Here is a 27925-nt window from a genome sequence, read left to right as displayed (position 1 = left end):
CTAGAATTTTTTTTTAATGGACAATGAATTCTGACAAGAGTAAAAACTGATGTGTAATTTTTGAATGTCCTATTCTGCATTTTGAATATATGACTTACAAAACAGAAATTATGCTTTTTTCCCAACATCAGGATTTATTTCATGCAACTTATTATTTAGACATTGATCCCATTCGGCAGTTTCAGACACATAACTGCCAAGTTCGTTTTCAAACAATGTATACGTGAAGTGAACTGCGCGTTTGCAGCACTTATCTTTTAGCGCTGATGTTAAAGTGCACCAATTTCATTGCTAAAAACAATGTTATTTTGTGTATCTGGTACAATAGAATGTGTTTGTGTGGTTTATGGTTAAAAAAACATTATTTTCAACATAACGTACATTTTTGTAGCTCCAGATATACTGCTTTCCTCAAACGCATTGATTTTGTATAAAACTTATTGATCTGAAAAGCTCTGTGTTCCACTTAAAATTGTGAATCGGACCATAGTTGCTCTTTAACAGGTTACCCTGCATGTATGAGCACCACAGATGTAGAGCTGAAGCGTCTATGCGACATCCATACATAATATCTATGACACAAACTACTGACCCATTCGTACAACTGTGTAGATGTGATTGGTTTCATGTTTGTGACTTTGGAGGCCATTTTGAAACCATGGGAATGAGACGGTCTTCAATTAGATGGAGAAAATACTCAGCAATCGTGTTGAATTATGAACTTGCACAGGGCTTGTCTTAAAGCATATTAACGTTTCCCTACCAATGACAGGATTTTACGGCAATCCATATATCCGCTATTACGTACTAGGTGGCGCTTTTACTCAATTTATAAAACATTAAAGCATCAATGGATTCAAAAACAGTAAAAACTATGTGTATGTGTTGATCATCATTCTGAATCTGATCTCTATTAAAGTCCTTAAAAAATGCAATTATATCAGCTTTTTGCTCAAAATTTTGTATTTTTGAAGAAACCTACCCCTATTTGAGAGGTGATAAAAGAGAATAAATGAAGATAGGAGGAAACTGTTTTTTGTTTGTTTAAAAGCAAAGGGTCTGGTCTTTCATTCGATATAATGTATGTTTACATATTTAAAGAAGAACATTAAGTTTTTGTGGAAATCAAAAAATGGCACTTGCTGGATTTTTTTTTAATGCTGGCAGGGAAAGACCTGATTTTCAATTTGTAAAAAAAACTTGTGAGAACATTGTGATCCCCAGCAGTAAAAAACCTTGTATATTAGCCAAATCGTGTTTTACTTTAAATCTAATAATGTTTTGTATTAAGGTTTGGTTTAGGGCAAGAGGAGAAAAAATATCATGAGCTTGGTATGAAAACAACCGCCTACAGTATGAGTCCTCCTCGCTAAAACAGTGAAATAAACATGTGCGTGTGCTTGTGTTGTTTCTTTCGGTTTTATATAACATCCTTTTATTGTGTGAGATAGAAGAAGGGTGGATCACAGGGAAAGTCCATTTTGATCTTCTCGACATAAGGACCTGGTTAACACATGCCACACGCACGCACACACACAAACACACACAGAGAGAACTAGTACAGACAATCGTCTTCAGCTGTTTTGAACAAATATGGCAGGACTGACTTTTGTAACCAGGCCCTTTGTTAAAACAAAAGAACAGAAACCCTGTAAGGACTTTCATTAGACAGAAACATACTGAGGGAAAATTGGATCTCTCTATGATTGAATTGAATAAAGGTTCTCAGTCCGGCTTTAAACGTGGTAGTTTATCAAAACTTTTATTTTAAATCCCCACACAATTCATTAAATTTTTTTGTATAGCACCTCTTATAACACAATTTAAGGTAAGGGTTAATGTAAAGGTAGCCGGTTGTTATCGTGAAATAATCCCATGACCCGACACGAAGGAGAGGGTCTTGTATCACAAATGAAGGGGCTTATTTCCCAATAACAACCAGCTGCCTATACATTATCCCGGTAATTACACGGCTTTTTACCTCATACGTAAGGTAAGGAACATTATATATTGATTAGAAATATTTTATTTGCTAATTTTTAAAGAATGCAGTCCTTCCGCGAGGAAAACCCGTTTACTTAAGAAGTTCAAGTGTCACGAACACACTATTTGGTTTAATCATTTGTAAATATAATGTCATTTATGTTATTAAAAGACATATTTATTTTTTTGTGTAATATTAAACTGTACCTGTCAAAATGATTTGCAGCATCTGGGTTACCGCGTGTTATTAGTTGCTAATTATAATTATGTTATCTCGGAATAACATACCTTAGAATGTTGCGACTGGCCAATCAGAATCAAGCATTTTAGACTGCTGTCTAATAAGCAACGAAAAGAAATTGGCCTGCAAACAGGGCCGGCGTCAAGGGGGGGCATTCGCGGGCAGTGCCCGCCCAAACAGGTTGTTGTGCCCCCCCTACAAAGTTTTTTATTAATTTAATATATATCAAGAATAATTAAAATAAATTAAACATTGAATGTTTCATGACTTATAATGTAATCAAATGAGAAAAATATAGTTGATATATGTTTTCTTTAATTAAAATAGACCAGTTTCTCTGATTGGATGTATTGCCGCATCTCACCCGTCTTACGTCTTTAGCATATTTGTGACTTGATACTAGCAACGTGTTTTTTCGCGGCATTTTATGGATCGTGTGAAATATGGATATTAGAACATTTAGAACGAATCAGCACCGCCTGCTTCATCTGACTTCATGCAAACACAGACTGGCTCAAACTCAGAGATAAGAGGTTGAGGTGGAATTTACAAATCTACAGGACACTGTTTTAAGGAAGTTATGTTCGTACACCCCGTCTTCAGCTATTTTAAAGGTAAGTTAGCGTTGTTTTAAATTACGTAAGCTTAAATGTGAAGTGTGTCTATAGACCGTTAACAGCATTACAACGTGATTATGGTAAAGCGGCTTTTTTCAAGCCAGGACGCGGTGTGGGCTGCGCTATGCGCTGCGCTATGCGCTGCGCTATGAAACCCATTCATTTCAATGGCTTGCGCCGCGCGAGGGCGGTTTTTTGTTGCGTAGAGCAAAGCGCGAGCGCAGCAGAGCTCAGCTTGCGCTCACGTCGCGGTCGAAGTTCAATAGTTTTGCGCATAGTTTGTGGTCTTTGCACTTTATACAGGAAATGAGCTGACAGTCTGTACCAGTTGTAAGAGTGTGTGCTTGCACTGTATTTGTTGTTTAATGTCTTGTTTTTGCAAGTTATTGTTGCTATTGCGTGCCCCCCCGTTGGAAGCCAAATGCCCCCCTGTTAGTTATGGTCTGGCGCCGGCTCTGCCTGCAAAGTGGCATGATTGTACAGAATCCAATGGACACCACCATATGAATTTAAGCTGCCGCCTCCCCAGGTGAAAAAAAAGTAGTATTTAATGTATTAAAAATATACTTAAAATTTAAGTAATATGTTTTTAGTACATTTGTATTCCCAACGTGCTTATTCAAAGTGTATTAAAAATATGTTAAATAGCTTTTAAATGTATTTCAAAAAAGTGTACTACAAGTACGTTGGTAATAAATATATGCTTAACTACACTTTTTAAAAGTATGCTAAACTCAAGCATACTTTTAATTTATTTCTAAAAAGTGCACTAGAGTTAAGCTGGTAATAAATATATGTTTAATTACACTTTTTAAAAGTATGCTAAACTCAAGCATACTTTTAATGTATTTTTAAAAAGTGCACTAGATGTAAGCTGGTAATAATTCTATCTTTAATTACACTTTTTATAAGTATGCTAAACTCAAGCATACTTTTAATGTATTTCTTAAAAGTGCACTAGAGGTACGCTGGTAATAATTATATCTTTAATTACACTTTTAAAAAGTATGCTAAACTCATGCATACTTTTAATGTATTTCTAAAAAGTGCACTAGAGGTACACTGGTAATAAATATATCTTTAATTACACTTTTTATAAGTATGCTAAACTCAAGCATACTTTTAATGTATTTTTAAAAAGTATACTAGAGGTACGCTGGTAATAATTATATCTTTAATTACACTTTAAAAAAGTATGCTAAACTCAAGCATACTTTTAATGTGTTTCTAAAAAGTGCACTAGAGGTACACTGGTAATAAATATATTTTTAATTACACTTTTTATAAGTATGCTAAACTCAAGCATACATTTAACGTATTTCTAAAAAGAGCACTAGAGGTACACTGGTAATAAATATATCTTTAATTACACTTTTTATAAGTATGCTAAACTCAAGCATACTTTTAATGTATTTCGAAAAAGTACACTACAGGTACGCTGGTAATAATTATATCTTTTATTACACTTTAAAAAAGTATGCTAAACTCAAGCATACTTTTAATGTATTTCTAAAAAGTGCACTAGAGGTACACTGGCAATAAATATATTTTTAATTACACTTTTTACAAGTATGCTAAACTCAAGCATACTTTTAATGTATTTCTAAAAAGTACACTAGAGGTACGCTGGTAATAATTATATCTTTATTACACTTTAAAAAAGTATGCTAAACTCAAGCATACTTTTAATGTATTTCTAAAAAGTGCACTAGAGGTACACTGGTAATAAATATATTTTTAATTACACTTTTTATAAGTATGCTAAACTCAAGCATACATTTAACGTATTTCTAAAAAGAGCACTAGAGGTACGCTGGGAAAAAATATATGTTTAATTACACATTTAAAAAAAAGTATGTTAAACACAAGCATACTTTTACAAAAGTTTTAGTGTATTTAGAAAAAAACATATATTTTTTTAAACATGTACATTAATTTTAATAGGCTAACATTGCAATTTCAACATCATATCATTGAACTTGCATTATATATTGATTTTACAAAGTTAATCCACATAAATTTGTTAGTGTTTATATTCAAACAACACACGTGACGGACCTGACTAAGCCTCATTGGTTCTTGGGATTCAGTACGTCACATTGGCTTCCTGATTCAGTTGTTCGATACACAACGTGCGTGATCGTTGGTAAATGTGGATTAAAAGTTGAATCTAAAACTGTTAAATTATATATAGTGATCATCAGAGGACTTGGCTGAAACAACGCGATTCACATGGATTACTTCGGCGATGTTTTTTATTGTTGTTGCGATTAACTTTTTGAAATGTGAGCAGTTTTTAAGTATCAAGTGGATCTGACATCGAGGGGAAATATACATTTCTTGGATTTCATTAAAGTACATCGGTTTTTGTTTGAAGATGAATGAGAGAACATGAGGGTAAGTTAAGTGATGACAGATTTGTGCTTTTTATTTTTAGCGAACTATTAAATAAGTAGAACATTTAGTATTACAGTATGTCTTAATTTTAACCCAGCTTCTTAAAGCGTGTATGTTGTGTGGCGTGTGGAACATAACGTTAAATTTTTTTGTGAGTAAAGTTAGGCATTTCATTTATCTTGTTGTATTTCAGAAATCATAACAGCCTGTCTTTTTTTAGCACAGCAGCATTCAGAGCCGAGAATATCTAATAAGTCGAAGTAGAGATGAACAGATGAAGATACAGCCCGTAAAAATACTTATTCTTGGTGGTAAGTTTTTAGTTCTACAGTATTTGTATAACATTTAGATAACTTTTACGTTTTTCTAATGCTAATGTTTAAAGAGTAACTAAACCCTAAACCAACTTTTTTAGTTAATGATCTGTAAGAATGATGCTTTATTAGTGTAAGTTTTTTGACATTTGGATATAAAGTGTTTCAATACTACAATATATGTTGTAAAAACGTCTGAGTGCTGCCCTCTTCAGGTTGAACGGTGGCTACTGGCAGGGCTCGAAATTGCGAATATTTTGGTCGCATATGCGACCGAAATTTAATCTGTGCGACCTTAAAATATATTTGGGAGCATTTCTGCGACTGCCCATTTTGTTGTGGTGCGACTTGATTTAGATTGTGATGCTGCGTGTTGCTGTCCCAGGTTCAGTGTTCTCTCCAGAGCCATAGAAGGAGAGAGTTACGTCAAGTCCGTTGACTCCAATGGAACGTTTTTTTTTCAGCAATGGCGGACCACGGAGTCTCTCCAGAGTTCCCGGAAGTCACAGTCAGCTCCATAGAGTTGCATTAGAAAGATTGAATGTGTTGAACTTAATACAAGATTTAAGACTTAATACGCTTTACAAATAAGATTGTATGTTAGCAATACATATGAATCGAATGACTTTATGCGTCAGTGTGTTTGTAGTGCATTATTTCTCATTTAATAAGTACATTTAGGGGGTGTTAGTAGAAAACGGGTCAGGCTAGGACAAGCTGTAGATAACTTTAGCAACACACAACAAACCACGAACAGCCTTTTATTGGTAAATTTTGTTTTCTTAATGCAGATTCATCCATTATTGTAAATATTGTGTAATTAGAGAGGCTATTAAATAAAGTGATGGTGGTATAAAGTGCATATTTATGCATCAAACGTGGGTGGAGTGTTTTTGACACTGTGGTTTTGCTGGTTAATAAATAAAATAAAATACATCAATTTATTAATAACTTGTCAAATGTATACTTACATAGTTAAGAGATTAGTAATCATTTAAAGTAATGATGATGTTATTTCCCATCAGATGTTTATATTAACAACAAAAAGAAAACTACACTAAGCCAGAAATATTATTATAATTTATAATAAATTAAACAAAGTGCTTTGTAAGTCTTTTTTATGTTGTGCTTTGTATATTAATAAATCAAACCAGTATTAGTTACATACACAGCACATTCACTTTGTATATTATTGACAGGCATAAACTCATTAGTACACAGTGTGATGCATTTTAAAGCTTTAAAGTTACTAAAGGCAGCGTAAAACATGTTAACAAGGGACATACCAGCAGATGACCATACAAATCTTCCTATATTGGTGAATTTAATTTGTCAAAAAATATTGTTTATATAACTACATAACAATACTACCTTTACATTTTGATGTGATATATAAATATTGTAAAAAAATACGTTTCTTGACTATAAATTAAGAAAAATCACAGCTCTTTGCCTCTAACTCAATGTATTTCAATGGCTCACTATGGGCTTCTAGGAACTAACTGAAATCTCCGTGAATCACGTGACGGGCGAGCTTCTGGACTTCCGGTGGCACAACTCTGTTTTTCTATGGCTCTGGTTCTCTCCAACGTTACATAACCAATCAAATTTCACCATTAAGTTCTTACGTTTAATGAAGACCGCAGATTGGCTAATATTAATGACGACGATCCGGATTCAAATGCGACTCCACCACCGGAAAATAAGACTTGACGTTAAACCTTTCAGAGAGAGTGGCTTAAAGATTTCGAGTGTCGAGTTTGCTTACTGTAAATCCTGTAAAACGGCGTTGGTGGCGGAAACAAAACATTTTAAGCGCCAGACCTTGCTTAAACATGGCGAAAGTGCCAAAAACGCAGTTTTAGTAGTGTCATGACAAATGTATTCATTATTGATGGAGACACCGACCTGTCTGTCAAAGAGTGTTTGATAGTGTATGTGCGCATGCGCTGGTGAATGGACATCCGACAAACATCCTTGTGGTCCATGTTGATGTGGAACACGACAATGTTGATGGTATGTTTTTATAAAAAAATATATATTTTTAAACATATTTAGTAGTAATAGCATCCTGGTAAGGCAGTTATCAATACCAATATTAGCCTTCTATATTAAGCCTTCTATATTAAGGTCACTTTTGTAATGTCCCAATTAATCAGTGTTTTACGTGTTTGCTAGATTTTCTATTGTAATCTTAATCATTTTACCTGTAATTGGTAAATTATTATTGCTATACTATTTCAAAAGCAGTTGGGTATTAATTTAGGAATCTATGCAGTAAAAAAAATAAAATAGAAGACCAAATTTAAAATGCTGGCCATAGGATATGTAAAGCCTGGTGGTTGCATTTTATTTTAATAAAATAAATCTATTAACATATACATTGTAGTTGTGGTGCTTTTTAATTTTTGGATGGATGCGCCTAAATTTTTGCTGGTGCTCCTAACTCTTTAAAGTTGTGAGCACCAGTGCTACCAAAAAATTAATTTTGAGCCCTGTACTGCAGTTGAATTTTCCTATTGAATGTTGGGTCCAAAAAAAATATTTTACCTGACACTTTTAGACAACATTACAAAGACAATAATATATTACTAACGTGATTAGCCTGCTGGACGAATTGTAAAAAACAGCACAATGTAAGCACTGCTAGTACAGGCTAGCTGAATATATCTTAATGATTACAGAGATAAGATAACACATAAAACTTGCAACCTTTCTCAGTTTGCACATCTGGACAATTCTTCACACATCATAGGTTGTAAATTTGGGTAAATCCAGCAAACAAGTAATTTTAGCGATTCTGCTGTCACTCTGCTTTAAATCTCCCGCATCAGAAACTTAAGAGCAGCCTTGAGTCAATTGTGGAAGTTAAGCGTGCATAGAGTCCATTGGCATGACTTCTGATTTCCTTAAATCTCCTTAAACAGAGGTGAACTTTTCTTGTAAGCAAGACCACAATAGACATGTCAATGGAAGATGCCCTTGGTTAAAATAAAACACAATTATCAAAGTAAAGAATATCCTGTAATACACGCAAGGTTGCATTATATCAGTGTCAGTGAGTTAAGCCTCCTATAACCCTTTGTTCAATGTAACTTGTAGAGTGCCATGTAGCGACGGATCAAACGGACACTCATGTCAAGCTTGAAAAGGACACAGTCAAAGCTTTAAAAGCTAAACTGAGAAGTTAACAAAATTCTAATGTATATGTTCATTAATTATTGGTTAATTTTGTATATATTCTGTTTCCTTTTCACAGACCTTGTGATTAAGTCTTCAGTGTCTGAATGGCAAGAAGAAGTGACCCTCCACTTAAACGTGACATTTAAACTGCTCTGTGTTTTGGTTCAGCCATTTGTAGGTTTATCTCGAGTAAGTTCAAATGCACTTCTGCATTTGTCCAGTAACTTTTTGTTTAGAGAATTACATCATTATGATTATATAATTATTCAATGGTTGCATATTCATAGTGTACTTTTCATATTGATGTATTAATGTTCCACAATTTGATAAAAGTAGCTCATTGCATTTCACTGATCTTTGTTTTATATTGTAAAATCATTTCAATAGCAGTAAATACATACTTAGTTGTTTCTTTAACATTTAATTAGTTGTTAATGATGGAAGAAACCGGTTCGTATGTATGAATACAGAATAGGTATCATTTTAGAATGAGTTAAAACATGTTTTGGTGGCAAACATGCAGGTAAAATAGTACATGTATAACATTCTAATAGTAAACTTGACTGTAATTCAAATGTCACATACAGTACATTAGAAATGATTTATTTTATGTATACAAATGTGTGGGCAATATATTATTATTTCATTTTGTATGCTATATTATTTATGTAATATTATATCTGAAATTATTAAATTACATTTATAAATGTTTAAAAGGTGGGTTCAAATGTGCTTCAAGTTGTAACTGAATACAATTTTAGAAAATAGCACAGTTGAGTACACTTAGATTGTCTTAAGTTTGTCTTAACAAGTACTAAATACTACTTTTGAGTATATTAAGCACAATTTACTGCACGAAAATAAAGAGCTTTTGGTACCTTAAGGTTGTATAGTGTATTTTAGTGAACTTGTTTCACCTGGGAATACATTTGGTATATTATTTTAACATACTACTAGTATATTTTAAAGTAGATTCGTAAATGTTTAAAGGTGGGTTCAAGTTGTAATTAAACATATTTTTTAAATACAGACCTAGTATGTTAAAATTACATTTTAGTTCAACTTCATGGTGTCTCAAAAAAGCACAGTTGAGTACACTAAGATGGTTTTAAGTTCATCTTAAAAAGTACTTAATACTACTTTTTAGTATACTAAGTTCAAAATTAGTGTGTGAAAATAGAGCACTTTTAGTATAATGTGGAAAGTGTACTTAAAAAGTGTATTTTAGTGAGCTTGTTTCACCTGGGAATACATTTGGAATATTATTTTAACATACCATTAGTATACTTTAAAGTATATTTAAAAATGCTTAAAAGTGGGTTCAAGTGTACTTCAAGTTATAATGAAATATTTTTTTTTAAATACAGACATAGTATGTTAAAAATACATTTTAGTTCAACTTCATGGTGTCTCAAAATAGCACAGTTGAGTACACTAAGATGGTATTAAGTTCATCTTAAGAAGTATTAAATACTACTTTTTAGTATACTAAGTTCAAAATTAGTGTGCGAAAATAGAGCACTTTTAGTATAATGTGGAAAGTGTACTTAAATAGTGTATTTTAGTGAACTTTTTTCACCTGGGAATACATTTGGAATATTATTTTAACTTACCATTAGTATACTTTAAAGTATATTTAAAAATGCTTAAAGGTGGGTTCAAGTGTACTTCAAGTTATAATTAAATATATTTTTTTTAAATACAGACCTAGTATGTTAAAAATACATTTTAGTTCAACTTCATGGTGTCTCAAAATAGCACAGTTGAGTACACTAAGATGGTATTAAGTTCATCTTAAGAAGTACTAAATACTACTTTTTAGTATACTAAGTTCAAAATTAGTGTGCGAAAATAGAGCACTTTTAGTATATTGTGGAAAAGTGTACTAAGTGTACTTAAATAAAGTGTATTTTAGTGCACTTTTTTTTCACCTGGGTCCTGCTGCTGACAAGTTTAGAGACAACAAAATATCTGCTGCTCACATATCTCATGCTCTATACAGACCACACACTTACCCATCCTGTGTGACCAGGCACTGCCTCAGGCCCAGCTTGCGAAAGATGTCCACAACAATTTCCATGGGCGTGTGCACGGTGACAGTAAAGGGACTGAGGTCCAGAATGTTGCGCAGTTTTACTGCAGGAGGACCGCTGGGCGACGAGGGCGGATCGAATTCACCGAAGAGGACGGCAGACACGCTGACGACGCCGTCTTGATGCCGCCGAGCATTTTCTGAATTAAAGACATGCAGAAAGTTGGTTTAAATGTAGAGCCAATAAATGTTCATTACTGAAACTTTTGTCAAAGTCTGGTGGAAATTAAGTGCAAATATGACATAAACTGACTGAACTTCCTATCTGATTGGCTGGCTGCTATGAAACATCCTGGAGTCATTGAAGTTTTAATCAGTGAGCCAGACAACAAAATTGCATTTGAAAGGCGCCGGGCTGACAAAAGTTTGCAAGATTTGTGGTGGTATCACATATTTGAAACATATTCAATAGTTTACTTTGAGACATTTAGTAGCAAGTAAACAAGATATCTTCAAACACGACTTTTTTTAAATATCAAGTTATTCCCACAACTGTGGCTGATCAGTTATTCATGTTCTCTTTCTTCTGTTGATAGGCTTCACAAGGGGCCAGGCCCACCAAATAATAAGTTTGGCCCACCTCAACACTTACGGTACATTCACAGGGGGTGTCAGCATTAACCATTCTCATTTACTTTTTTATACAATTGTGATGATGGTATTGTTCTGAGCAATGATAATAAGCAAAATAATAATAATAATAATAAATAATAATACATTAAACTGATAATAATACAGATGGTGATATTGTTATGAAGCAATGATAATAAGCAAAATAATAATAAAAATAAAATAATACTAATAAAACAAAATAATAATAATAATAATAATAATAATAATAATAATAATAAATTGAACCGATAATAATACATATTTGTTTAATAATAATAATAATAATAATAATAATAATAATAATAATAATAATTATAATATGTATATTATGTAATAATAGTATACAATAATGGTAGTAATAGCAATAATAATTCTAGGGATTGTTATTATTACAGAATTTTTTTCTTTCTTCTCATTTACTTTGAATGGGTGACGTCATGTATTGCCAAAGTTAAACATTTCTAAAAAAATTTAAGCGCCAATGTGTGCGTCAGCCAATCAGATCGCCTTATGCAAACAACCTAGTGCAGAGCCAGCCAATTACATTTATGAAAGACTGGGGAACAGAGCAGCATGTGTAGCGGCCTTTGTGATTGGCTATTGGCTACCCCTTCCATCCAGCTTTAACACTGGCGCCCTGTGAGAATGTACCGTTACAGTCCGAGGCAGCCATGTCAGTACTAAATATCAACTAATATGCACACACATACCTAAAGATATGACAAGATCCCTCCTTAATACAAAGCCCACCAGTCTCTGGGACTGCTGCGAGACCACCACAGGAAAGCCACTGTAAGTAGTGTCTGAGATCAGCCTCTCCACATCTTCCACCGTCATTTCACTCTGCGTCAACACGGATAGCGTCGGATCGTTTCGTCGCGGCCGCATCACGTCTACGGCGAGAGTCTTGTGCCGGAATTCCTCTTTTGGCTCCAGGAAGGGGTAACCGTTGAGACGGATGTGGGCTTCGTAGATGCCCTCGCGACCCAGAGCATCCGCGACCCATTTGCTGGTCATGGTGGCAGCCATGAGGGGGACGATGTACTCTAAACCCCCCGTCAGCTCAAACATGATGACCACCAGAGAGACGGTCATACGGGTCACACCACCTGGAGTGGGCAATGAAACAAATGCATCTTTAATAACATTTTTAAATAAAGAGCAAAGATGATCGTGATTGTTTAAAGTTGGACATCACTACTACATACACAAACACACACATATTGCAGGACTGACCAGCCGGAATGTACAGGAGGAGACACAAGCCCTATGTGTTCCCTATGATCGAATGCCATGTATACAGGAAACAACTCATTAAAAAGTGCAATACAGTCAAACTCAGAGCAAGGTCATGCTAGGTTTCAGAAAAGCACCTCTAAATGCTTCTTCATGGAAGACGGCACAAGGCAATTTGGTTCAATTGAGAGCTGAACAAATAAACCATCTGGAAAATGAATCGGTAAATTACACCCACAATGCATCTGAATCACCCCTCACCCAGACAGGCCGCCGCGCCCACCATGGCGTACAGGCCTGGCGTGATGCAGTCTGCCCCAGGAGAGCACCAGCCTTTGAAAACCGCCCAGTCGTGGTGGTAGATGGCCAGCTGCTCCATGCCCACACCAAGAAGTCTTCCAGCTATGGCACCCACCGCCATACTGGGAATGAACAGTCCGGAAGGCACCTGGAGAAAGGAACGGATGACAGAAGGTACTTTATATTCATCCATATGTATCTTAAGGGGGGGGGGGGTCTAAAGCCATTTCATGCATATTAACACCATTTAAGAGTTAGATGTTAGACGTATTATAAATTATCCAGAGATTATGGGATAATGAACCTGCGGTACACTTCCAGGAGCTCGGGTTTATTCTGAAAAAATCGTTAATGTGGATCTGTCTTTTATAAATCTGATAAAACTAAAGACTCTTTGGATATGTGAGCTTTAAAATATATCTAAAGACACTGTTACCTTCATGCCAAATGTAACCACAGTGACGAACATCTTAAAAACCAGAGCAAGCGATAGCTGCCACATGGCTGTATAGATCCCCGGTCCTGCGGGCCGATCCGCCAAAATGTTAGTGGCTTCACTAGTGTTGACGTTTCCGCTGTTGCTGACATAATCACACAGCTTAGAGGAGTCCAGCAGACCGCAGTCATTGAAGAGTTCAGAGATCAGCTCGCTGCTGCTCATCCTCGTGTACTCGTTCGGGAATGCAAGCAACGCTGTGGCCAGCGTCACCACCAGAACTTCCAGGACAGAGTAGTGCCCAAGCCGCGTAGTCTTCCGCTTACGACACCAGGCAATGTTGGCTCGGATAAATAAAGCCCCGAAAAGACCACCGAAGATGCCCAGAAGTACAAAAGGTAAGAGCTCTAGGAGATGCCAGGGAGCGTGGAACTCCACATAGAAGAGAACCAAACGGCTGTTGCCGAAGGGATTGATGGAGCGAAGAGTAAAGGCTGCAACCAGAGCGGCGAAGAACGAACGCCAGAGAGTCTTCAGAGGGAAGTAGTAGCTGACCTGAAAAAAAAATCACGTTCACTTTAAAAGCTTAGGTCATTAACTTGTTAAACTAGCTATGGAATAACACAAATGTAACTTTGGGAATTATTTTGTTACCTACATTAATTCAAACTATGTTATATTTTGTCAATGTAGTCACCATTTAACCCTACCACAAGGCATTTCATGGTACGGTCGAAATATTTGACTACATTTTTTCTATTTTTAAACTTTTGTCGATTGAGTTTGGGGTTAGATTTGGTGTTTGGTTTAGGATGTCATTTTATGTAGTGGTTTTTATAATTTTTCCCCTAATTTTTAAACTATTGTCGATTGGGTTTAGGGTTAGATTTGAGATTTGGTTTAGGATGTCATGTTATGTAGTGGTTTCTTTTTTCCCCAAATTTTAAACTATTGTTGCTTGGGTTTGAGGTTAGATTTGGTGTTTGGTTTAGGATGTCATTTTATGTAGTGGTTTTTATAATTTTCCCCCTAATTTTTAAACTATTGTCGAATGGGTTTAGGGTTAGATTTGAGATTTGGTTTAGGATGTCATGTTATGTAGTGGTTTCTTTTTTCCCCAAATTTTAAACTATTGTCACTTGGGTTTGAGGTTAGATTTGGGGTTTGGTTTAGGATGTCATTTTATGGAGTGGTTTCAAATTTTCCCCCCAATTTTTAAACTATTGTCGCTTGGGTTTAGGGTAAGATTTGAGATTTGGTTTAGGATGTCATGTTATGTAGTGGTTTCTTTTTTCCCCAATTTTTAAACTATTTTCACTTGGGTTTGAGGTTAGATTTGGGGTTTGGTTTAGGATGCCATTTTATGTAGTGGTTTCAACATTTTTTCCCCAATTTTTAAACTATTGTCGCTTGGGTTTGAGGTTAGATTTGGGGTTTGGTTTAGGATGTCATTTTATGTAGTGGTTTCTTTTTTCCCCCAATTTTTGAACTATTGTCGCTTGGGTTTGAAGTTAGATTTGGAGTTTGAGTTAAAATGTCTGAAATTTAACAGAAAGTTATTCTAACCCCAACTTCAAGTGACCATAGCAAAAAATAGAAAAAAGAAGAAACCACTACATAATATGACATGAAAACATTCTTTCATTCTTTCTTTTAAACGCCATGCCAGCTTCTAAAGCTATACTCATGGTGAGAATAAAGTCTAATTAGAAAAAAACATTTGTGCTCATTGAGAAGAAAAAGCGGGGAAATAAATCAAATATTTTGTGCCTTGAGAATGGGTTGCACCAATTACTAGAAACTGTAAAAATCTACTCTTGGCATTTAACAAGGTTAATGAGGCTTCACCCCTGAGATGCTTTTTAAACAGTATTGACCCATTATTGAACAGTATTCCCATCTATTCTGGGCTCTTATAGGTTTTTTTCATCATTTGTCATTTGCCCTGCTAAAGATATTAGCTTGAATTAATTTGATAAAATCAATTGAAGTAAAGTATACCACTGAAATTAGAGAATTTATGTACTACACAGCAAACACTCTCATCTTTCACTCGTGTATTGTTATTTGCAATTTATTTTTATTACAAACTATCTGACATCTTTAATACAGTCAATCATTTATAACTTTTGTTGAAAACAGTATCAATACTTATCAAAAACCAGCATGCACTTGCATTTCAAGTTCATTTTTGTTCCTTCATTTTCACTTAGTACATTTTTTATTAAATGTGAAATAAAAAATGCTTTTACAGATATCTCTCAGAGAGAGTACAGTGGAATTTACACTTTGTTATAATACTAGAAATAAAAAAAGTGCTCACCTCCTCCAGACTGAACAGCACCCCTCCAATGGGAGCCCCAAACGCAACTGACACGCCTACTGCAGAAGCTGCAGATAAAACCTGATACACACAAACACACATTGTCAATCTCTATGTCAACCTAAATGCAAGATAGAGCATCGTGTATCCTTCTTAATTAAAAAAGCAATGAATAATAATCAACATGATGTGTCAGGCAAACAGCCTAGAAAAATTTAGTTCACTTTTTATCTGGCCTGACCAAACTGGCACTGCAAGTGCAAACTTCTAGAACTTCAACTAACAAGCCAAGAGGTTTATTTCACTGCATTTCATTTCATGATTTGATCCAAGACACTCTCCTTCTCTCTGCTACCCAGTAATCTTTCTTTACTCAAACCCACACTCCCCCCTACTGTATGTCCCGTCCCCCTCACCTCTCGTCTCTTGGCCTCATTTCGACGGTATTTGGTGAAGAAATGGCAGAGGATGTTTGCACAGCAGCAGGCGACGTGGACCAGCGGGCCTTCCTTCCCCAGACTGAGGCCAGAAGAGACGGCCAACACCAGCGTGATGGTCTTTATAATCAGAGTCCATTTTCCGAGGTATCCTCGAATTATGAACCCGCTGAGGATGGTCTTGATCTGTAGGAATGAAGGAATATATTTAAAGGATCCAAATTGGCCCAAAACTGGTAATTTCCCTGAAACAGAGTCATGGAACAGATTTTATTCACTGACACATATATTCTTGCCATTAAAAACACTTCCTTAAAAAAAAAAGATTTTAAATGGCCATTAACACTGGCCATATATCTGACCTAACATCACATCCATAATAATCTAAGTCAGTAAAATCAATACAATAATGTTTATTCAAACAGACAGTGTGGCCCACATTTGGTCTACCTGCCAAGTTTGGAGAGCAGAAAACATTGTGGTTGAACATCTGAAAACATTTATACATAAAAAATAAAACTGTAGAAGAGTTGAAAAGTGTAACTGTCTCACTGCAGTCTCACACTCTCTCACTTTACGCAGACAGTGCTATAGTATGAAGACTATAAAAATGTCACTACTGGGTGCTTAACAAAACCGAAGCATATAAAGGTGAAGTGTGTCATTTTTGTGCCTCCAAAGGGAATGAAAAAATGCTTTTTAAATAAACACGAAAATGTGAGTTGTGCTTGCTAGACTGTTGCTTAATAGTCCTTTATGGGAGTAAAATTTCTAAAATGTTCTTAGGAAAAACCTTTTAGGAAAAAAATAAGAAATTTGGGAATACAAATTATTCTTAACTTTTTTCTTAGAGGTGCTATATGGGACTTTCAGCGTGATTTAGCGTTGAGATTGTGAAGTACCCAGCTCACCCTTCCCTTTCAAAACTCATAGTGAAGCAACGGTAGCCGCCGCAGGGCAAACACGTCATCGTCTGAGACAACGTAGTGACAAAACGCGCTCTAAAGAACAGTTTGTCCATTTAGGGCTACTGTAGAAACATGATGGCTCAAAATGGTGACTTTCATGTAAGGGGACCTGTGGTGTATGTAGATAAAAAGGGTTCATTCTAATGCAGAATCACACCAAACGCGGTATATTGACACGTAGTTGGACGCATGAACATTTTGAGTTTACTCGCTTCATTTGCATGTGAAAGCCGCATGAGAAATTCTAGTCATTCGAAACATTCACGTGGAAATTCGTGTCATTCGCTTCTGCGACTTAATGCAACTTAATATGGTGCAATTTTCCGACAAAGTTCAGATTTTTCAACTTGTGCGTTTCCCGTGGCAACGTTCAATTTGCGCCATTTGCGCAAACAAGACGCGCAAGTGAGGCGGATTCGCGTCTACCGCACCACGCTAAACGCCTCATTTGCGCTGGGAGACCTCCAGATGCGCAGAAACGCACCTTTACATTGACTTAACATTGAAATCACTCACGCTCGACGCCCTTACCTTGGCTGGTGTGAACGCAGCATGAGGTAATAAAAACAATCCAGCTGATTATGTAAGATATTTTTACACCACTATAAATATAGTTTTGTATTGCAATTCTGTCCTAAAAGTTACACATTGGACCTTTAAATTTGAATATAGGAAGTAATGAGTTATTTTTTCATAAGAAAGACCTTTTTTCATTATCTAAACAAGTATACTAGAAAATAAAAGCATTAAAAACTTTTGGCACAATATCCATCAGCAATTTTTATGACATCATTCTGTTCTTAAAATTATCCAACATAATGTAATGTAGAAAACAGTAAATAACAAAAATAAATAAATCACTGGCAGGGTCACATATCAAGGGGTCTTTAAGAATATACTAACTGTGCAATAAACCCTTTTACAGCCCACGTGATCAAATAGCCTGCGCGCACATTTCAGCAACAGAAGTGGTGTTGTTCCCCATTGGTTCTAACATATTAGCAGCTCAGAAAGTTTATTAAAATGGTTTCCCAGCATCAAAATATCTGGTTGTTGCATTTGGTTGCATTAATATAATATACTCATATCTGTCTATATGTATCTTGCCACTTTATATTTGGCCATCTGCTAACGTCTTCTACCCAGTCCACTATGGTACACGGATCTGGTAGTTGTGTTAAAAAAGTTGATAAGACAACTTTTTAAAATAACTTTGTCTGTCTGTGTTGTTTCACTGCTGATTCTTGCCATACTTCGGTTACCAAAGTGCGCCCAGATACGTTGCCACGTCATCATTGTATACAAACAGTAAAAAAGTCTATACTGTGTGCACATTTTATCAACCGGTTTGCCGATCCCATGACCTTTTGTGCTGCTACTGCAATGCTATTGCCTGAGCTATAGAAACACATAACACCCTAATAAGCAAGCAGCACTTAGAAGAGGTCTTGAAACATACTTGAGTGCCCACAGAGGCCATAAAATAAGTTGCCTCAAGTGTTCTCTTGAGAAAGCAGGACAGAGAAATAATAATAGTGATGCATGTCCTCTCAGGGACATTTGGTATGTGAGAAAAGCACTGTTCTTTAACCACTGAGTTTGGTGTTAGTGGCATAAAATAAAGCAGGGCAGAAGAGATAATATACTTGGGATTGAATGAGAGTCTGCCATTCTCTCTCAGCAGAGAAGTCTCAACAATAACACAGCTTCTCAGTTTCTGCCTGCATGTGTTTCATTCGATTCAGATCAGACTGGGGGGGGGGGGTCACGCTTACAGAAAAAGAGCTTCAGGCGGGATGTTGAGACAATTTAAGACAGGACGACCACACGTGTGTGTGTAACTTCAGATCTTTAAAAACCTTACACTTTTTATTAGTCTTCAGTGGATTTTGACTCATACGCACAGTACATGAATGTTTACTGCCAGTTCTTACTCCTGCCCAGTCACTGTTGAATGTCATTCATAGTTCACCGGATATCACAAAGACTCTTGCATCAGACTTAACTCACATTAAATTTACAGTATTGTGCAAACCTCTCAAGAAATGAAGATGTTTCACTAAAAAATTGTGGCACTTATATGGAAAGAATTAATTCTACTAAATCAGTTCAATATTTTGGGTGTCCACCATTTGCTTTAAACACAGCTTTTGTCCTTGCTATGCTTGTGCACAGATTTTAAAATAGCTCTGTTAGTGACAAAATGTGATGTACAATTTTATTTTTAAATTATATGTATAATGTGTACTCTCTGTGTATTGTGTACTACACATCATGACAAAAATTAATCATGGTTCTGTAAAACGTAACCAGTTTTAAACTTTTTTTTTGTAGTAAAACATGGTTTTACAAATGTTAATCAATACACCATAAAAAAAATTCCTGCATTTTTACTATAATTCATAGTTGATTTTGCAACAGGCATTCTCTAAATCATGCATAGCCTACTGTGTCCTGTCATGACTGCGTTGATGGTGGACCGTGCACAACTTTCTTACACTAAGTATTAACTTTCTGTAACAAAGAAAATAAGCTGTAAATATACTATGGCTGGATGAAAATGTCTCACCTCAGGTATTCCCGAACCGCATGCATATGGCGCAAAGGCTCTGACTAGACTCACTGCCAGGAAAGCAAAGAGCAGAGCCCAGCACACATACATCAGATAATTCACCACATATGCACTGGCTCCCTGCAAGACACACACAGAAAAAAACTGATAAGTAAGAGGTCTTATACACTGTCACCCCCTGCAGGTCATATCAAAACCCATTTTTCTGAAACATAGTAATTTAATAAAGACAATTATTTGAAAAGTAAATGATACCCTTTAATTTTTGGTTTAATCTCCTCTTTTTCACCATGACCGTTATTGTTTAACATTGCAATTAACTCACTTATTTAACAATGAATGAACACATTTAGTCACAGTACTTTAACTAAATGAAATGATCAGCATAATCATTTATTTAACGCTGCAAGCCGTAACTTTTACCTCTATATCGTCATTTGTTTAAAAACAATCATTTTTACAATTATTAGTCAAAATTCTTTCAAGTTACATTGCATATTTTTCTATACATTTTAGTGCTGCCTCACGATTAATCGCGACTAATCGTTTGAAGAATAATTTTTTTGTTTACATAATATATGTGGGTGTACTGTGTATAATAATTAAGTATAAATGCACACATACACACGCATGTATATAATTAAGTAGGGATGCACCGAATATTCGGCCACCGAAAATTTTCGGTCGAAAATGGCCCAAAAGAGCATTTTCGGTTTTCGGCCGAAAGACTTTTATCACCGAAACAATACGGCCGAAATGTTGTGATGACGCAAACAGAAACTGTGACCTGCACGTGCTTGTCTGAAGCAACATGTATGCGGTGTGTATTAATAACCGCAAAAAGGCGCTAAAGAGAGCAGTTGTATGTACGCACAGAGGCACATGCGGTGCACCGGTCCAGACGTGATCATCACAGTGAGTGCGCCCTTCAAAGATCAGAACTCTTGGTGTGTAAACTTTAGAGAAAGTCGCGCAAATGTGTCTCATACTGTAGTCCATTAACATACATTGGCCGAATAAAGCAATGAAAAACAACGTAACGTTTTCATGCTGCGCTGTTAAGGATTTGCCCTCGGTCTCTGTGTGCGCGTGCGTTTAAGTGCCCTCAATAGTGCACACACACACGAGTGAGACGCAAACAAGCTAACGTAAAATCTTTCTGTTATTGACAGAGCACATATAAACAAAATTATCTCCAAAGTATTCTTTTTCTAATAAAAACATTCGTTTATGTCTTAAGTGTATGTACAGATTACAGTCAGAAACCAGTCTCTGCTTATTTAAAGAGACTAACCTCAATTCACCTACTTAAGTCTGTGTCATTAATGTTAATCAAACAACCCAAGACAAAGAGAATATCACTTCTGTAGCTCTAAAAAAAATTATATTTAATTTATACAATAAAGACAGTGTTATAACTCATTTAATTTGATTTCTGTATACTAATGTTAGCCCTTATTAATGTGCAACTTTGTTTTTTTTTTATAAATGTTTTCAATTTCTTTATTTGTTATTAGATTTTCCCCACCCCTGAAAAATAATCCGATCCGTGCCTCAAAAACTGTAATGTGATCCATACCGTGAGTTTTGTGATCCGTCACACACCCATGTTAAGTTAGTATACAGTGATAGCCATAAATGCATATGTACTAATAATTGGCATAATAATTTATTTCGGCGTTTCAGTTTCGTTTTTTTCGGCCTTGGTTTCTCTTTTTTGGTTTTCGGTTTCGGCCAAGAATTTTCATTTCGGTGCAATCCCTATAATTAAGAAACATTTGCATGTGTATTTACACATTTATATTTAAGGGTGTCACGATTTCGATTTAAAAATCGAAATTAAGTCACAACCTCGAACTTTGAATTAAAAAATGGGATCGTCAATGCTGCCACGGTCCCATGTCATGTCCGGTCGGCTTGGCAAGTGGGGAAAAAACCTCTCAGAGATTTATATTTTAAACACGAGGGATGTATTGCTACAACTCCTTGGAATGCATCTCAAAAACAGAATTACTACCTAGTGATCTGACTTTGGATAAAACGCAGCTCTCTGCACGTGTGCGAGTGAGCCGAGATGCAGCGGGTTATATTTTAAACAAAAGGGATAGTTTGCCTCAGCTCGCATGAAACGCATTAAACTGAACAAATACTAAGGATTACTACTTTAGTTTATGTTTAGACTTCGGACAGATAAGAGAGCGCGTGCACGTGAGACAGAGAGAAGCGCAGCTGGATTTATTTCAGATGCTAGGAGTCAAAGACGCACGCATTAAGTCCATGTGCGTGCAAGAAGGAATCCTCTCTCTACAAGCTCTCTCGCGTAAAGTGAAGCTCACAAACCCACATGCGAGAAAAAGCACACAATGTGCATGTTAATGTGAAACTATAATAATAATATAATAATAAATAATAATGGCATATAGCATTTTTTGCCTTTCAAAAAAACCCCTTCGAGAATCGAATCGTGACCGTTAGAATCGAAAATGCAACCGAATCGAGGATTTGGAGAATCGTGATACCCCTATTTATATTTATATATAATTTATATATAAATATGAATATTTATTATATAAATATATTTTTTTCTTAAAATTATACATGTATGCATGTGTATTTATATAAACATAATTATTATACAAAGTACACACACATATATTATGTAAACAAAAACTTTTATTCTGCAAACGATTAGTCGCGACTCGTGAGGCAGCACTAATACATTTGAAGTCAAATAAACTCATTTCATACTCAAAAACTTACAATTATAAATCTTTATTATAAGCTTACCATTGCGAACCTGGGATTTTTTAATTGGTTATTGATAAATAAATATTATTGATAAATAAAGTGTTTTGAGTCAGATTTCCAAAAATATTATTGTAGCTTTTTACACCACGAGGTGGCGACATTAATACTTAAGCACGAGGACCAGAGCTGACACAAGCACACAAGGTTTTAATCCACAGGGAGTGCGGCAGCTGGAACTCATTGCATTCCGGCTTCTCAGAACATTAACTTATACATTTATCTGGAAGTCCTGGATGAGGCAATCATTCCTCAAAGCTTAGATTTTGCTGAATGCCAGATTCAGACCACAAACACAGTACAACAAATACACCCACTTCCTGTCTTTCATCCAGCATGTTAATGTTAAGGATTATTAAAACATTAACCACCTAATCTTGTTAGATGTATATTAAATTTTCACTGACAGCCTTGTTTTAGCCTAGATGTCTGGGTTGTGTTTGGATGGATATTAGATGTCTCTGCTTGCTGGGTAAAGCAATACAATTATTAGATTTTACTTCATGTAAAAAGTCCTTCATGGTCCTTTAACTTTTGTAACATGCAGTGTGTCCATCTCACCTCATTGACTCCAACCATGAGCTCTGCCCAGCTTCTCCACTGAGGACAATTGTCTCTTTCCTGGAAAGTGGTTTCATTTGATGCCCAGCAACAATGCTCATGGTTAAACCAGAACCCGTTAAGGCACACACCTTCCTTTAGATCTGTCATCCAATGGGCGGCAATGTCTATTCCTCCAGCCAAGGCCCCTGGTGAGAGCACAGATGGGACACACAATAAACTTTATCAAATATAAAAAAATCAGTACTACAGGTCTACATGAAGTCTTTAATTTATGCATTTAAGTTTACTAAGGTAAGGTGCTATAATGAAGATCATTTTGACGTACTATGGCTATGAGAAGGAAGTGAGGAAGTAAACAGGAAGTGGGCAAGACATGGGCAGACCTGACATGAGTCCAATGAGGAGCATAAGAAGCCAGCCTGAAAAAGCATCACTGACACTGAGGAGCAATGCGAGCTTTGAGTGTTTCCTCTTGTTGGTGATCTGCAGAAAAAAAAATAGATTTAAGTACAAGAACCAAGGAACATGGCTGCATATGTTAGTGAACTCTTCAATCACCTCTCTATGCCGGTCTCTGTCCTTAGACTTTTCTCTAACCCAGTCGATGGTGTTGAAGTCATCATAGGTACCAATTCCAGGAACAGCCTCATCCAGCAGATCCATCAGCTTAGGACTGCTGTTATGTACCCACTTTACTTTACAGCGCCCTACAGGGACAAAAGACAACAGAAACTGTTAAATTTTGCACAAGATCTATATCGTCAAATCTCATTGGTTGCTGCATTGTCATATGCATGATTTTGCATTTTAATATACATTTCTTTGTTTGTGTATGAAATGAAGTCATACACGTCTGGGACGACATGCATGCAACCTAATTATAAGGGAAATTTCATATTTTCACTATTTCTTTAACAGAAAACAATGACAACAAACTAACATACGATCGATTTGTCATTGCTTGTCGCTCACTGTGAGTGTGAACAGTCACCTTTTAAAAGGCCAAACGGACTTAACAAAACAAAGTGATAAAGTTGACCAAAGTTATGCAGGCCATTAATAAAATACACAACGAATGTTACTTCTGTTTACACAAGACACACAATCTAAAAACCCTTGAAGTCTTCTTAGGTAAATAATTTATTATTCAAGAACAATTAAAGATCTGAAATACACAACATTTTACAATAGAATTAATATAAGAATACATATATTCATTCATTCAATAAAAAGACATTATTTCTGAAGAACATGAAGAATATGAGTATGGACTAAACTAGAGTTCATAAGTTAAAATGATTGTTATGGTTACCATCCTAACTTTGCTATGCAAATGTATGTCAAATGACACAAAGTTAAACACGTGGCTTTGAGCCCTGTCAAGTGCTTCTAATCAAACAAGTACATCTGGTTTGACAGATGTCATTGGCCTTCAGGCCGGTTTTAAATAAAAATAATAAAGGTAGAAACATTTAGGTTTAACCTTAAACAAGACAACTGATAGTAACTCACGCACATGGTATCATCTTAGAAGCGGGCATGTTGACATTTACATCATGAAAAATGCCATAATGGAGAGCAGCTTATTTTAATGCTAATCTAAGTGCTACAAAAATCTTGCCTGAACCTAATGAAACTAAATTAATATTTTACCCCAATTTCTTTATTACCTTCCATTAAGTTCCAATACAGACAATGCTCTTACTAAATGCTAAAATGTTTTCTAAAGCATTTGCATAGCCTAATTATTTACAATGAAGAGAAATGTCTGCTGTGCTCCTTAAAGACACTAATGAGTAGTTTTAGGGGTTTGACACATCAATTTGTGACCATGGACCACAAAACCAGTCATAAGTAGCACTGGTATATTTGTAGCAAAAGCCAAAATAAATTGTGGGTCAAAATGATCAATTTGATGCCAAAAACCATTAGGATATTATGTAAAGATCATGTTCCATGCAAATATTTTGTACATTTACTACCTTTAATACATTCAAAAATATATCATTAGTAATATGTGTTGCTAAGATCTCCATTTAGACAACTTTAAAGGCAAGTATCTAAATATTTAAATTTTTTGCACCCTTAGATTCTAGATTTTCACATTTTCAAAATCCTAACAAACCATACATCGATGGAAAGCTTATTTATTTAGCTTTCAAGAAATTGAAACTGAACCTTATGATTTTTTAACTGTAATACAAGTTCTGAATAGAGGTTCAAATATGAAAATATACTTTTCAGGGTGTGGTGTTGGATGAAGGCAAGATGAAGAAGACAGAGGAAATAAATGTATTGATACTTTTAATGATTTCACATAGACTTCACATGACTTCACATCCTCCTCAGAGTCCACACTTTGATGACATCATGTAGTGCAGACTTTAGGGACCCTTGATGCAAGTCCACGTAGGTGCACCGGAGTCGTATTTTGGGACAGACTCGAGCATCACACCGGAAATAGGTAGAGAAGTTGCCCGTCAGTGTGAACTCCTCCCTTCCGTCGTCTGATTGGCCTGATTGCCCTTTCGCAAGGACTTCTGGGTTGGCAAAGTGCGCGAAGCCTGCTGCAGTGTGGGCTTCGCTGAAGACCGCATCAAGGGGGCAAAGGAGGCGCTGATGAGTACACTTCAAAGCGTAAAAATGACAGATGGGACACCCTACGGACTCGTAGACTAAGCGAGAACGCGCAATTTAATGCCACGAGACCGAAAGTCCACATGAAGTGCGCCATTTGGGACAGGGCCAGAATATATAAGGTGACTGATGACAATTGCTGGCAGGTGAGCTGATGATAATGAAGAGAGTGGAGAGTGAAGGATGATGGGAAATGAAGTCCAGAAAGTGATAACAGGGGAAAAACATGAGAATGAGAATGGGGGTGTGACAATACTTAAGACTAGAGCTAAGCGGGATATAGTTTTGGTAATATACCAGTATTTTTCCCAGCGAGATACAGGATGAGACAATACTGTCTATATGGTCTGAAATGACCATAGCTCATGAGCATTAGCTCAGATGTAAGCTTTCCGACTAGCTCCCATGATGTGCAGATGTATATTAATTTCTTTTAATTTTATTTTCTTCACACAGTGTTTAATAGAGATTATTGTGACATCTCACACGAGGCTTTGACCTACATGTGAAAAAAAATTTCACTTTGTAACACCATAATATTTATTGTAATCCGCCATTAGAAAAACAGTAGGGATGCTCCGATCGATCTGTGATGATGCTTGCTACAGCCCTAATATATATGTATAAGGTATTTTCATGTTTGACAAGTGTTGCTTTTTTAAATGAATGTTATAAAAGACTCAAACTAATAGTGATTTCAGATCGATAAGGACTTACTGATCAAAAGCCGCAGTACATGAAATAGCTGTGAATAAGATCGGCTGTGCGATTCAGAATAGTTATAGGCCACGTATTATAAGTGTATATCGGCATTTATCGGAGCACCCCTAAAAAACAGAGATAAGAATTTGTATCAATATCGCACAGCCCTACTCTTAAAATAATTGGTGGACAATGAGGCCTTGCTGGAAAACAAACTTAAGAAAGAAGTATGGACTTCGACCCATAAACAACTCTTTGAGTCTGGACTGAACTATGGATCGGTGGAAAATCATAAAAAGACAAATGCTTAAAGTATGTAATGTATAAGTAAACACAAAATATTTTATTTTAAAAAGCAATAAACTTACTATATGATCAAACTTATCATACCTGACATAGGACTACAGGTGGAAATTAGCAATTGTTGCTATAACCTGGCCCAAGACATATTCTCTTGCTTATCAAGTTTAATGTTTATCTGTGCACTGTCCCTGTGTCAAATAAAACAATTTCCATAATGAGGTTTCTAAATGTGGATTACCAAACTCCTCAACTTATTTTAAAACAGCAAACCAAATTTACTTAGCATACATTTGTTATTATTTTCATTGAGATTAAATTTGCGTACCATTATTATTTTGCAAAGACTGGATGGGCAAGGTCAATTTGTTAAACATGGAATTTAATGACTGCGATTTAACTGATCAATTGAGTGACTTGAATGCTTTGTTTGTTGGACACTTACAGTACAGAGATAAATAGTGGTATGCTGATGCTGTATTGACAGCCTGCTGCTTGTTAAACCTAAAATCACTACTGTGAAAACCAGCCAATAATGCCACATAGAAAGATTCAATAAACATAAATAATGTTAGTGTATGACAAAAACAAACCATTAGGGATGCTCCGACAGATCGGCCGTAGATCGTTATCGGTTGATCATCGCTTTGACTCGATCGATACTCGCTAAATTTGCCGAGCTCATAAAACCGATCTGTTTTTATTTACTTTCGTCATCATAGGGCTCCTGAATGCGGGTGTAATTTAAGACCATTTTTACGCAGTGTGAGCATTTTTACAACCCGTTGCTCATGTGCCACCTGTAAATTTGGATTTCTCCCTCTCCCTTTATAAAGACACGTGTATTTTCTATGAGGACGTGCCCCAGTCCTTACTTGCAGCACAACGCATCTTCACATCCCCATCAAACAGCCTATACAACATATTTATCTATAGCGGACACTGCATCTTCATGCTGATCTATATAGACGGTTTCATCGGACGCACGTGATACACGTCTGGATCCGAACCTTACTTCCGGTTTTGTTTTTGGAATGGTCTGACTAGTTGCTAAACTGATCTCTTGAACAAATGCCTCGTCGAAAATAACAAATGTTTTGGTTTCCTATGTAATCTATGTGTTGTTTTTTTGCTTGTTATATAAATAAACTACGTTTAAAGAACTTTGTTGTTATTTATTCTTAGGGGAGTTTACCGTGCGGACCG

At 35.9% G+C, this 27925-nt stretch overlaps 1 protein-coding gene and 1 long non-coding RNA gene across 2 annotated transcripts in view; one reads left to right on the top strand and one right to left on the bottom strand.

Annotated features, from left to right (window-relative positions):
* The window catches only part of clcn5b (chloride channel, voltage-sensitive 5b), a 37789-nt gene that overhangs the window by 6162 nt on the left and 3702 nt on the right, over positions 1–27925 (bottom strand). Inside the window, exons 3-12 of the mRNA XM_065248657.2 lie at positions 23639–23787; positions 23464–23563; positions 23078–23265; positions 19709–19831; positions 16151–16357; positions 15735–15815; positions 13412–13966; positions 12937–13123; positions 12150–12548; positions 10751–10967 (exon numbers count right to left, since the gene is read on the bottom strand). Of these exons, the coding sequence (XP_065104729.1) occupies positions 10751–10967; positions 12150–12548; positions 12937–13123; positions 13412–13966; positions 15735–15815; positions 16151–16357; positions 19709–19831; positions 23078–23265; positions 23464–23563; positions 23639–23787 (2206 nt within the window). The remainder of the gene's footprint in view (positions 1–10750; positions 10968–12149; positions 12549–12936; positions 13124–13411; positions 13967–15734; positions 15816–16150; positions 16358–19708; positions 19832–23077; positions 23266–23463; positions 23564–23638; positions 23788–27925) is intronic.
* LOC141280900 (uncharacterized) lies at positions 4760–9473 on the top strand. Its single transcript, XR_012335239.1, has 3 exons — positions 4760–5238; positions 5459–5549; positions 8812–9473. It is a non-coding gene; the product is annotated as an uncharacterized lncRNA (long non-coding RNA).

The sequence above is a fragment of the Paramisgurnus dabryanus genome, chromosome 2, assembly GCF_030506205.2.
Source record: "Paramisgurnus dabryanus chromosome 2, PD_genome_1.1, whole genome shotgun sequence".
NCBI lineage: Eukaryota > Metazoa > Chordata > Actinopteri > Cypriniformes > Cobitidae > Paramisgurnus > Paramisgurnus dabryanus.
This window is presented reverse-complemented; position numbering and strand designations above follow the sequence as displayed.